The 13,246-nt window shown below is 37.8% G+C and overlaps 1 protein-coding gene across 1 annotated transcript in view; it reads right to left on the bottom strand.

Moving 5' to 3' along the window:
• FBXL17 (F-box and leucine rich repeat protein 17) overlaps positions 1 to 13,246 on the bottom strand; it is a 464,573-nt gene that overhangs the window by 133,285 nt on the left and 318,042 nt on the right. Inside the window, exon 7 of the mRNA XM_034773285.1 lies at positions 2,848 to 2,924. Within this exon, the coding sequence (XP_034629176.1) occupies positions 2,848 to 2,924 (77 nt within the window). The remainder of the gene's footprint in view (positions 1 to 2,847; positions 2,925 to 13,246) is intronic.

The raw sequence follows: 13,246 nt of genomic DNA on the forward strand, positions 1-13,246 counted from the left end.
TATTACAAGGTTGAGACTTTATACGGCAAGTGTTAACATGGGGGAAAATTTTACAGCTGTGCGATATACTTGTGAGAAGTTTATAATAGAAGTGCTGACATACTCTTAACTGTAGCAGTGCAATCAGCAACAATATATTTCTTTTTTCTTTGCAGTTAACAACTCTTGGCATCTGCTGCCTATTTCAAATCCATCTTGGTTTCCTTTTTTTGTTTTTCTTTTTGTATATTATAATTAAATGTTTTTTTTTTTTAAAAAGTCCTCTGTGGCTGTACTGAGAACAGAAAATCTACTAAAACAGGTTTTGGAGATTTGTTGGTGTCTAAACACAGTCCTAGAGAGTCTGATGCCCTCCACTACAATAATTTTTTTAATCTCATCATTCTGTACTTTATTCCACCAAATTAAATTCCATGGTGGCAATGTGTCAGATAAACTAATGTTGCCTATGACCGTATGTTACAGTTTAGAGAATTTTAATAGACTTCTAACTTTTAATATGAAGGCAAATCTTTCAGTGCACTGTATTTAGTAATATTTTTCAAATAATAATCAAATAGTATTAAATTTTCAATATTGCTTCTTTTATTTTCTCACATCTTATTGTCAAAATCAAATCAGAAAGATAAAAACTACTAAATCTCACATTTCATAGTCTAGCTTTCTTAGAGTACATGTAATTATTTCACACATCTGTCCCTATATTAGGTATTAGTTATGGGTCAGCAATCACAATTAACACTAATCTCTTTTTCTTGTTTGATGTCTCAAATTAAGGTGTGCTTAAAACAAGCTGTTCTAATAACAATAATATTTTGTTTAGCTATGGAATTTGCATTTTTGCTAACCGAACCTTGAGACAATTAGGCTCTTGACACCAGCAGTCACAATTCCACTAAACTAATCACTAATGTATCAAGAAATCTGGGCTAGGAGTTTCAAAGGACATCTGAATTCCAATGAATTTGAATGGCATATGGGTGCATAATTTCCTTAGACTCTTTCCAAAAATCCTAGTTTTATCTTCAAAATTAGTTGGGAAAATAGCATTTCTCAGGTGTCTTGCTAAATATATATGGAAATCTGTAGAGTCACAATTAGCAAATAGTCAAATTTTAAATATAAAAAGTAGGCATTGTGTGTTGAATCTACCAAACCTACATGGACCAAGTGCATATGCTAATATCCTCAATAGACTACCAGGTAGATTAAGCAAGAATGGATGTCCACATACAGTCATTCCCTCCCAGAACTTTGGTCAGTGTAATATGATACTAAATATTTGGCTAAGACATTATGAGTCTCCATTTTGCATGACACCTATACATGCAAATGTATAGAATAACATGCTTCCACTAAGAGAGAAGCATCTGCCATTTGGTGGGGCCTGAACAGTTATGCATAGTGAATTCAATAGCATAATAAGATCATTGGGAAATTTCTTAAATCAGACCACAACAAATCATCCTAGTAATCACTAGCAGATTTCTCCTACTTGCCAAATGTAGCAGGTTGTGTTCAGGTGAAAGGATTGCCTGGTTCTCTTTCCTCCCACTGATAATACACTAATTCAATAATAATGTTAAAAATTGTTCAGTGCCACAGTTACTGTACTGAACAATTTACTAATATTATTACTGAGGCAATTAATTTATTAGTAGTATCAGCATCAGAATCTAGTATTAGTAGCACCTGCAAAAGTTGTTTGAAAAGCCCCAACGACTACAAGGTCAAGAACACAGATGATGTGAAATGACTACATAATCTTATAAATTAGTGATGGGCAAACCTTAAAATATTTGATGGAACGGTGCAGTTTGGATAATTATGGTATCTAACCAACCAAGCCTATGCAGATACTCTCCTATCCTCCCACCCAACGCTCTGCCCATGTCTCATTTATGCATAACCACTTCCTCCCACTTTCCATTCAAATCCAATCCAATACATTCACCTGCCTTCCTTTCCCCACTACCTCGCTAGTTTGGTCATACTGCTTTTGAGGGAAACTACTGCTCCCTTGTCAGCCCCTTCATCCAAAGAAGACCCTTAGAGGGTGATGTGAGTTCACTGCGTTGGGATGAGGGGCAGGATGCCATGAACTCTATAGGAATTCCTTCCAGACAGATATAGAAGAAAGGTTTGAGGATACGGCATAGCTAGCAGATCTGCTACTACATGAAGGGAAGGAGGGGTTTCAAACAGAGCAGATGCTACTACAACCCCAAAACTGCAGCAGTAGCCATAAAGTGACTTCATTGTCATTTTGCATCCTGAGGAGGATTCTTTTCCCAAAATCCAGGGTCACTGTTTCCCCTGCACCAAGCCACTGTTCTCATGCTAGGTGTGCAGTGGATGTGATTTAGCATTGCATGGCCCTGCCTCTCTTCTGGGCCAAAATTAATCTCTGATTTCAACTCTCAGATCCCAGAACAGTGCAAGATTTGAAAGGAAGAATCAGTCTGAGTTCATTAAAAAGACTAGATAACTACTAGATCCTGCAAATCTCCATTTAAACTAAGGGTGAAGAAAGAAGGAAGAGCAGGAGACAAATTAATTCAAATCTGAGTGTTTATCGATCAATACTCAAACTCTCATCACAGAGATCAATCAACATTTTTCAGTCAATTCTATATGAAGGATAAATCTGCAGCTCTCTGAAATCTAACAGAGTGCCTGTCCTCTAGCTTCTTCGTTCTAAATCTTCTCTGTCTAGTGTCACAGCAACATTTTTACAAGTATCACAAGGTAAATTTCACTTTTTATGTTTCCATGTAAAGTTTCAACAGATCAGTCTTCACAAAGGAGTCTTCACAAAGGGTAAAAAACAATAGCCATTTTACATACCATAGTCGGTAATCTTACAGGATACCAAATACAGCTCTTTCAGGTTCTGTCCTTCTTTAGCAATGACCTCCACACATCTGGAATACATACAAAATAAGATTCACAGTTGCAAGAATTCATTTCATATTAAATCAATTAGGACTCATCCACAACGGCTACACCACAAGGTAATTCCGAACGCATTATACAAAACTTTCTTCTTTTTGTGATCTTCCCTAGAACTCTTTCAATAGAATTTATTATAGCCACACCTTTTAAACTCAAATGCTAAAAAATGTATGACTTCAATTAGACACATTTTTGACTACTAAGATTCCCATGTCCCAAAAAGCTCTGGACAGGCAAAACATTAAGTTATGTTGAATATTTTTATATCACTAGTATGACAATTTGGGGAATGTGTTCATGTACAATTTATTGATTCCAGTTTGAGATAATGTGCTCTCTGTATATATTTTTGTCAAACTACAAACTCCATTTTGAACATAGGGCTTGTCTGCCTTCTCTGTTGTCTTTTTACCTCTATGTTGAATTGAAATTCCAAGAGATAGTGGTACAGTGCTAACAATGGAGAATTATTAAACCCTTATGGTCTTCTGTTTACATGGAAGCACGGTTGGACAACGAGTTGGCTGCACAGAAGAACCCGTCTACCAGTAACAAAGCAAGGGATCACTATATAGGGACCTTTGATCACCTGATCAGAGGGTTGACAAGGGGACTGTAAGTTATAAAAGGGGTTAACTTACAGGCCATTTTGAAAAGAGGGAGATGAGACCAGAAGCAGAAAGCTGGATACAGGAGTGAGAGAACGCTCCATATTTTGGAGGAGAAACCATGTGCAGGGAAGGGAGAAAGGAAGGATCCTGGACACCATAGAGGACTCTAACATAAGCCAAAAGAATGCTTGAGGGTGGTGAGGAAACTGAGGCAGGGATATGTGTCTAGGTGTTACTGTTTTGACTGGATCTGTATATTTCTTGTGTTGTCTAATTCAAGGGCAACTGGTTTTGGAATTTTGGCATGTGCTTCAACTATCATATGTCCCTGGAGAAGTAAATGGTAAACCTGAGTGCCTATAGGGTTGAAGCTTTGGGAAAGAGTGCACTTAAGGAACTGGGGTGTTTTGTGGCAGAGAGGTCAACACTATCCTGGGGGCCTAAGGAAACTGGACCACGAGGTCCCACTTCTGTGAAGGGATAACAGAATCTTGCCCAGGAATTGTGACAGAGAGGCCAAAGAAAGAGACAGACCAAGGTAAGCTTAAAAGTACACATGGTCTGACTTGTGTGGACCCAAACTCAACAGCCTGGTGGGACTGTGACAACCGGTATCAAAATATACATTAATGCAATTTCAATATACAATATCACATAGAGGTTATTTGGAAAAAAAAAAGAAATTGTTACAGAAATGTTTTGATTTCTGTTGTAAAATTCAATGCAACTATCAGATACAAGTTCTGCTTCCTGCAATGTTGAAGCTTTGAGAGATTTTGCAGACAAAAAGTGTAAGCTACATTACAATAGTGACATAGAACGTACCAGCCATTATAAATGTCGGGCTGAAATTTCAGTTTTCTACAGTGATTATTGCAGAGATCAGGATTCATCAGGTCATGAAATAGCATGTACCATTTGTGTTCCAATATGTTGCTACAGAAGGTCTAATTTATGAGAATGGGGTTTGAATTTCTACATTTCTGTTTGGTTTGTCACAACTATATAATTAAACAGTTCTTTATCTGTGACTTCTCTCAATGTTTAACTTGTAAGTACAAAAAAAAGGAAAGCAAGAACTAAATATGTTGTAAAATATATGTTTATCCTTTATAATTTAATAATAACTAAATCTGGATTAACATCTCTATATATGTTATGTTTACAACTGTATTATTTACACAGTATCGATCATGTAATGGAGTACCATAAAATGTATTTTTGTCCTGCTAATTTTAAAATGTATTCATTGCTCATTAGACTAGCTGTGATAGCCTGTTGAGTGGGTAACTTTCTACATAGACATATTTTTAAAAGAGAATTTTTAGCAAGATAGATTGTAACGATTCCTTTAGAGCAAGAATGGGTCCTCTTTAATTTGCAGGTCATTGACCCAATAGACTGCTACAGCTCCCAAGTCAATCCAGCTGCATTACTCAGGATAAAAATATTTGCTAACTTTAAAGTGATAATATGTATTCTTGAATTCTTCATAATCTTTTGGGGAAAATACATTTATACCCTCAGGAACACACTCCACACAGCAGCAGCGGGAGCAGCAGAATATTCCCCAACCTGATTTTATTGTTGATGCTGACAATTTGATTTCTTAAATCAGACCAGCTGTTAGAATTTACAGTGATAACAGCATCACATACTTTCAGTGTTATCTGTCCCCTTCCCTCTTCTCAAATCCTGAACCAAAATCTACTTTTTTTTTTTTCAAACTGTCTGTGGAGGTTGCTTTGACCTTGATTTCCTTCACCATATTTACATCGTCCATCAGGTCACATTTTTAATAATTTTTCAATTTTCCTTTCTAAAATTGGGTGAACATAGTATGTGGAAAGTTGTTAGAGTGGCAGTACTGGAGAGCGAAGTCCTCTTTTCAGCCAGAGAACAGAAAAAGCAAAGGTAGAAAGACTGAAAACTTTCTTACCATGGCATCTCAACCTTGACTTTAAGTAAAAATTCTAGGGGAGAGAGGATAAATCAGTCTCCATGTCCATTCCAGTTCTTGTCTTCTCTACTGAGACTGCCAACAAGGGTGCCTATTAGCATCAACTGTGGTGGTGATTTTTGCTCTGGGAACTGGACTGAGACCAACTCTTTTCACATTATCGATACTTTGAACCATGCAGGTTCATTGGGTTACTTTTATAGAAATCAGAAACTATATAGACAGTTAAACCCTCTTATTCTATAAGGTTTATGAAATGCATTTACATTTTTGGAGGACCTCATTTTGGGAGAGGAATTTGTTGCCTTTGTGAGGTGGCACAAAGTGATTGATTTTTAAGACAAATAAATGTAAAACTTTGTATTGTATTCCATGATAATAGTGTTTTACTGCACACATCCATACTCTGAATAAAAAGAAAATTATCCTCCTACAAAATGAGACTAGATAAATTTTAATAAGAACTACTTGCAGTCTACCATACATCTGCAAATTAGATATCATTAAAAGCCGAACAGCCCTTTTAATTAACAAGAACATTTTGATATGTTGTCTATTAATATTTATGGGGTAAGTCATGAGGCAGAGAACTGAAGTTCCAATCCTAATTTGAAAATGTTTTACATACACTACACTTTGGGCCAACTTCTAATCTTGGAAAAATATTTATATTATTGTGTCTAATGAGACGTACTCCATAAGGTTTAGAATTTTTTATAATTATGTCAGTGTTTACCAAGAGAAGATTAACTGAGCAAGCACATAGCATTATAAATTAACCTTGAACATTAACTACCTGAAGAGAGTCAAACCAAAGAAACAACCTAGTTTTTCATTTTGTTGTCAATTATGAAACATTGCAAACACACCGTGTTCAGGGCCAGGTGAAGGCAATCCATTGCCCTAAATGGCTTTCCCCTACCCATGTCGTGGCCCCACATCTCTTAGGAATGGCATTAGGAGAGGTTTCTGGGGTTCCCACCACTAGTCCTCTTTGGGTAGGCTAGACTTCCCCACCACTTCCTGATTTTAGGCAGGTTGTGGTCTATTGCAGAGGAGGGAAGTCTCAGCCCCCATTCATCTAAGAATCTGTATGGGTATTGATGCCAACATCAATACCAGCAGAGCCATGATTGGGTAATGGTAGTGAAGGTCCCCTTCCCCATAAAATCCTGGGCTGTGATGGTTGTCAGTGCCCCCCTCCACTCTTGGAAGGGCAATGTCAGGAGCACCCAATTCTGGAGGCAATTTATGTTTATCAGAACTGTTTTTCAAGTTGACTGAAGACTCAGGCAGATGCATTACATTGATTTACACTCAGTTTATATTTTCAATCTTTCCTCCACAAGCATAAATACAAGATTGCATTATTTTTAATGAAAGCTTCAATTTTAACATAATCACATGAGTTCACTAACTAGGACCCAAGAGACTTGCATATATATATTGCCTATTCCTTAATTTTCCCCAATTGTGCTATTCTAATTGTGAGAGTTGAACCCCCATTGCATGGCTTGTGGAATCCTCTAAGGTTTTCTGAGCAACTACACAGAATTTAAATTGAAAACACGGTTCAACTTTCTACAATCTGAGTGAATTTTTCACAATTTTGGGCTGATTGAACTACATTTGAATACATAAAACCCATTGTCAACATGTGCCCATTTTTTATTTTATGAAAACACTGAATCACCTGGAGTATCCATATAAATGAATTGATCACACATTTATTTGAGAGCATGCAATCTTTAATATAGCTAGAACAATACTACAGAACTGCTTATATTTGCCTTCAGCTGCCTGCTATGCTCCACCATTTATTTTTCACTTTTAGTTCCCTTCTGTAGCTCACCCACATGTAAATTAATTTGTAGGGATATCAAAAACACTTTACATTGCCTCCCCCACATACTAATCAACTTGAATGGGAAAGAACACATATTACAGCTACTTTTGTGAACAAGTCCCTTACAATATGAAAGGGAGAGGGGAAAGTAGTTGTATATTCATTACCTCTACCTTTATTAATCATTGTTAAAAATGAAATCAAAGAAAAAGGGTAAAAGCACCAAATGATATTAACCTTTTCTACAAAGCAAGGATCAAGTCATATTTAGTCTGTTTGCTATAATCCATCAAAAAATTACCCCAGATTGTAGCCATATTTGTCTTTTTAAGACATTAAGTTTATACTCTGGCTGATTTGCACCAATCTTCATAAAATGTTAGATTTTTAAAAAATTATTATTTTGAACAATTCATTATTTAATATCAATTTACTTACAGAAAGCAAACATTTTTGCAGAAAGAAAGTTGGAAATAGGAGTGAGTCTTAGAATAATGATAATAATAATTTTTGGTTTTCCCAGACTATGAAAATATACTTGACATGTACATATTCTTTTGAGCACCCCTAACCTCTCAATTTTATAACCACAACAATGAATTGTTCCTGATCAAAGGGCTAAAGACATTCAATTAGTAGAGCTTGCAGAATAGTAAACAAGATACCCAGGAATTGAGCCCACTAAAAATATAATCTTCTGAGTTAATTTGTGACTTTTCTAAAGGAGGAGAACTCTTTAGAACCATCTAACACATGAAAAATTCCAATGAAGAGTGAACTATAAATCGTGAGTTTTGGGGGAGGGGTGTAATTATTCATTCACTCAATCTGAAGATGCCAAAGGAAAAGACCTTGTGCCATCTTGCCAAGCCTTTTCCACATCCACCATAAGTTTTATGAAAACTACTCTCTGACAGTCTGATATGCAGTTAGTTTTTATCAAATTTGATAAAGTTGGTATCCTGAACAAGCAAATGTACAGAGCCCAGGAAAAGGCAAATAGCACAAAATGATTTCACAGTACAAAACCAATCAAATAATATTTTGCAGAGGAAGAACATAACTATTATAAATATGAAGTGTTACAATATGAAACGTGTCATGAATTTGTAGGCACCCAGAATCTGTTCAGTACGTGATGATGAATGGAGTTCCAAACTCCCAAAGTTCAGTGGTGTTCTGAGGATGGCAGGATCAAAACTGCCTCTTACACCTATCAGTTAAAAATGTCTTCATATTTCTGGAAAGTAAGACAACTTGCCAAAAAAACAACTGCAACATTGTTAAAATCTCAGCTTCCTAGGTTAGAAGGACCACTGTTGACAAACCCTGGAGACAGTGTGCAACAGTGCACATGCATATTGTGCTGTTCCTTTGCTCAGCCCTTCTCAGTTCTACAGGCACAAGCAGGAAGAGTAATGAAATGTTGAAAAAATCATTCCTTTAGAGCGTCTGCCAGGGCAATAGTCTCCAAAACCTGTCATCCTCCCAAGAACTGCGCTGACAAGTGGAGCAGAAAAACAGCATGATCTGGACACATGCAGACCAAACCAAAAATTGAGGCCTATTGGTTTTGATGGTACCCCTATAAAAGTACACACAACATGTTTAAACATTTTATGTTTTTCTTATTTTGCTCATAGTTTGTGCAAAATTTAATTAAAAGACTAAAAATAATCTTTAAAAAATCACAAATTTAGAAAACGAACCATCTGCCATGACAAAATATTTTTTCTCTTTTCCTAGGTAACAAATCACTAAATCCTCCGACTTAAGTGAGTGGTTATGGTTAATAAATTTAACTATGTAAGCTTCAAAACTATCAAAGGCATTCAAAGGGGTCTTGAATTATGAAAAATAATTGTCTATTCTACATAGATACCTAGTTTTTCTGTTTTTGGTCTACTTCTCAAAAGCTTGGAACATGGCATTAGTGACAATTTAAAGGAACTAATGAGGAAATATGACTACAGTACTTGCAACAAAAGTGTTCCTAAGAGACCTTGTTACCGTTTGTGATGCACTTCAGGCCCAAGAGCAGCTAATTGGAACTGCCATACACTGGTTAGGAGATCTCACTTAAAAGGACTGAGTTTCAACCACCGTAGAGGTGTGAAAAGAAATCATGCCATTAGAGACACATTAATACATGGCTTGATGAGATTCAAAATAATATCAGAATGTGCAATTATTTTCCAATTTCTAGTAGTTTTTAAAATTAAATTTCTTTAGAATTTTTGCTATCCTAACTGCGTGGAACACTAGCAATTGATTTGTATTATTTTGGGGGACTGAGAAACAGAAAAGAAAGGGAGAGTCAGCTAATTGTCTCATTGTCTGGGTATACCGCAAGAAGGACAGGAGACTTGTTATGGGTTTTAATCAGGCTGCAACTTTATTATATAGATGTCTGGGATTACCCGGCAGATAAAGTGTACAGTGCAGGCAAATCCATGCTTATTCACATCAATTCTCCGGGGCTTTCACCAGCCCCCCTTTGTTTAATCCATGCTTATTCACATCAATTCTCCGGGGCTTCCACCAGCCCCCCATTGTTTCCATCCAGGTCCCCCAGCTGCCCCATGGCTTGGACCTTACCATCCATCAGCCTCGCAGGGCTATGAGAACGGGGTGGGGGGTGCGGAGGTGTTGGCTCCCTGCTGTACTGGTCATGGGAGTCCCCGAACCCCCTCACCTGTTCTGTTTCTTTATCCAGTACCTCCTTTTAAGTCCTTTACCAGGCCATTTATCTGGTCACTGTCTGCCCTCCCTATGGAGTACCTGCACTGAACATCCGCCTAATATTACAAAATAAGTTGCGACATATGGCCTACCACCTTTTCTATTCACCAGAAAAGGTCCATCCTCGCACCCGTTGTGAGGAAGGCAAAAAAAACACAGTCCACCGAAGCCAATTCCTTCCCAGCCCCGCTTTAAACGGGGCGATTAGCGTAATGCCCACAGCAGGTACAAACCCAGCCTGCCATTCACCTCCACTTGCTGCCTCCTAGGGGAGGGAGGGTGGGTGCTGGCTTCCTCGCTGCTTTCACATAGAGACTTGCCCCACTAGATTTCGTGCCTTTATGCACATTCCTTGGGGGGGGGGGGGTGAGTCATTGCTGTAAAGTTGACCACCGAGCACCTTTTGCCGCAGTTTCTGACCTTCTTCCTCTCCCCCTTCACTCCCCCAACTACAAAGCAGAGCTGTCTTTCTTTGCGTAAGCCCACACAAATGCTGCCCACCTTTAGTTGTGGTGCAGTCATTCTCCTTGCAGGCCTACACATTAATAGTACTGGAGGTAGCTTTTGATGCACCAGGCTCCCAACTTGACTGGAAGTAGTAGGTGCTGTTACAACAGATTTACAGAATAACAGCAACTGTGAAAAATAATAAAAATTTAGGACTTGTTTGGATGTACCTTGAGAGAAACCTTGAGAGAAAAGCCCACAACTAGGGATGCTAGAGATTGCAAGACAATTAAATATTACATTTTATCCATTTTCTATAAGCTTTTGAAACGTGGATGAGACATGAAAAGAGGCCATCAATCTTTTTAATAGCAAGAACTTCAAGTGTAACATCTTAAATTCATATGGCCGATATCTCCACTGAATAAACAAGAGCAATCAATTCCACTGACTACAATAGAGTTGGAAAATTTTTGCCAGCAGTGACTTTTGTTTATATTGAACAAATAAATATTGCCTTCCTTTTTAAACATTTTAGTTGTGCTATTGTATATTATTAGGTTAAATGACAAGGATGTAATATGAGGCTAGGTTGGCGCTAGCCCTGCATGGGCATACAGAAGAGGGAAGGGAGGAAGAGTGCATTATGGGCCTCTCTTTCTATCCGGGGTAAGTGACAGCCAACATCTCAGTTCTTGCATTTCCAAAGTACAAGCATCAGGAGAGTCTCTTAGAGTCACCAGAGCTAGAATTACCAAGGAGGCCAGAGTGGGACAGGGCATGGCCTGGCTCTTCATTCTACACCAACCTGCAAAGCTCAGCCACTGTAGACATCACACTTGGCTGCACCTTCATCGTTCATCAAGGTATTATGTCTCCATGAATGCCAAATGGCCTGATTCGCCTCTCACACTGATGTAAACCAAGAAGTAAATAAGAGTACACTAGTGTACTCGTGTAAGTGGTGTAAGCGACATGGAAATCAGGCCCTAAGGAACTGCTGCCAGGATGGTGCACTTCCCCACCCGCATTCACAGACTATGTTTAAAAAAATACAATAATTAATTATTATGCCTTCTAAAGGATTTTAAAAGGGAAACCAGGTTATTTTGCTCAAAGAGCCCCTTCCCCCCATCCCCTCCACTTTTTCTGTATGCCTGTTAATAACTGATTTAAACAAGATCTCCTTTTAAGTACAAGATTTAGTAACTTAGATTTATGTTGCTTAAGGTCAGGACTAAGTGCTCTTTAGTGCTTTCTTGAGAAACCTGCATACTACTTGCACTTTGGTCAATTTTATTTATGATTCAAATGGATGCCTTTCCAAATAATTCACACATTATGGCATTCCCCACACAAGAGTATAAGGAAAACGATGGTAATATTACCTATTTGTAATGGCAAAACTGTAAAAATTTCAGTGGTGAGCACTGAATAGGGATTAGAGCCGGGACTTGGGAGTCAGGCTATCTGGATTGTATTTCTAGCTTTGCAAGCAACTGTGAATTTGGGTAAAACACTTCACCTCCCTGTGGCTTGATTTAATTTGTAAAATGGGAATTATACAGAGAGGTGTCATGAGGATAATTCATGCTGAAAAGGGCTCTGAGATCTTTAGATGAAAGGCATTTTATAAGTGCCAAGTATAATTATTTGATCTCATACATGGAGAAAGATTCAGGGATCTATTAACCATTGGTGCATCATCTCCTACGGGTGCAAAAGAGATTCACTCCTGAGAATGCTAGACAGAACTCTCCCCTAATAAAAGTAGGAAAAGGCAGCTTTAAACTCTGGCCAGGCACAGTACCTGATCTAGCAAGGTTGGTTCCACTTCCTTCTGCCTGTTACAGATTACTAGAGAGACAAGCCGGGTGAGGTAAGATCTTTTATTGGACCAACATCTGTTGGTGAGAGAGACCAGCTTTCAAGAAAGAGCTCTGTGTGGCTCGAAAGCTTGTCTCTCTCACCAACACAAGTTGGGTCAATAAAAGATATCACCCATCCACCTTGTCTCTAATATCCTGGGACCAGCATGGCTACAACTACTCTGCATTTTAAGGATTATGACAGTTTACTTCAGAACTCCTTGTGGCACAAGAGTTAAAGAGGCCTTCATATATAATAATAATAATTTAGACTCAGTAATGATGGGTTTTTGTTTTTTTGTTAAATGCTTTTGTGTCATCTTATTTCTGGCATATTAGTAAACAGAATACTCAAAACCAGCTGTTCTCTACAGCAAGTAAAATAGTCTTGTTTAATGTGCGGAAGCTATCTATAAAGGGCACTGCATTATAAATGAACCTTTTGAAAATGCTTTTCTAAAATACATATCCTTCTAGAAGATTGGGGTGCATTTTTTTAATGAAATAGGAATGAACAGAAACCTTCACCCAACACTTAACACTTGGAAATTTTAAGAAAACTAACCAAAATGTTCAGTGTTCATACAGCTCAGGCCTCAGCAAGGACCTGTATCTAAGTACCAGAATACCATCCCATCTATCTATCTATCTATCTAGAGAGAGATACTGTCTCTTACTAGTTCCTGCTTAAACACAATGGTTATAGGTAAAAATAAGAACCAAGATAACTAAATACAGTGGAATCACTACTCTCTCAAATGAACTCACACAAAAACATAATAAAAGACAAAAACACCTTAGCATCCTGGGCAAACAC

This window comes from Trachemys scripta, chromosome 6, assembly GCF_013100865.1.
Source record: "Trachemys scripta elegans isolate TJP31775 chromosome 6, CAS_Tse_1.0, whole genome shotgun sequence".
NCBI classification, from domain to species: Eukaryota; Metazoa; Chordata; order Testudines; family Emydidae; genus Trachemys; species Trachemys scripta.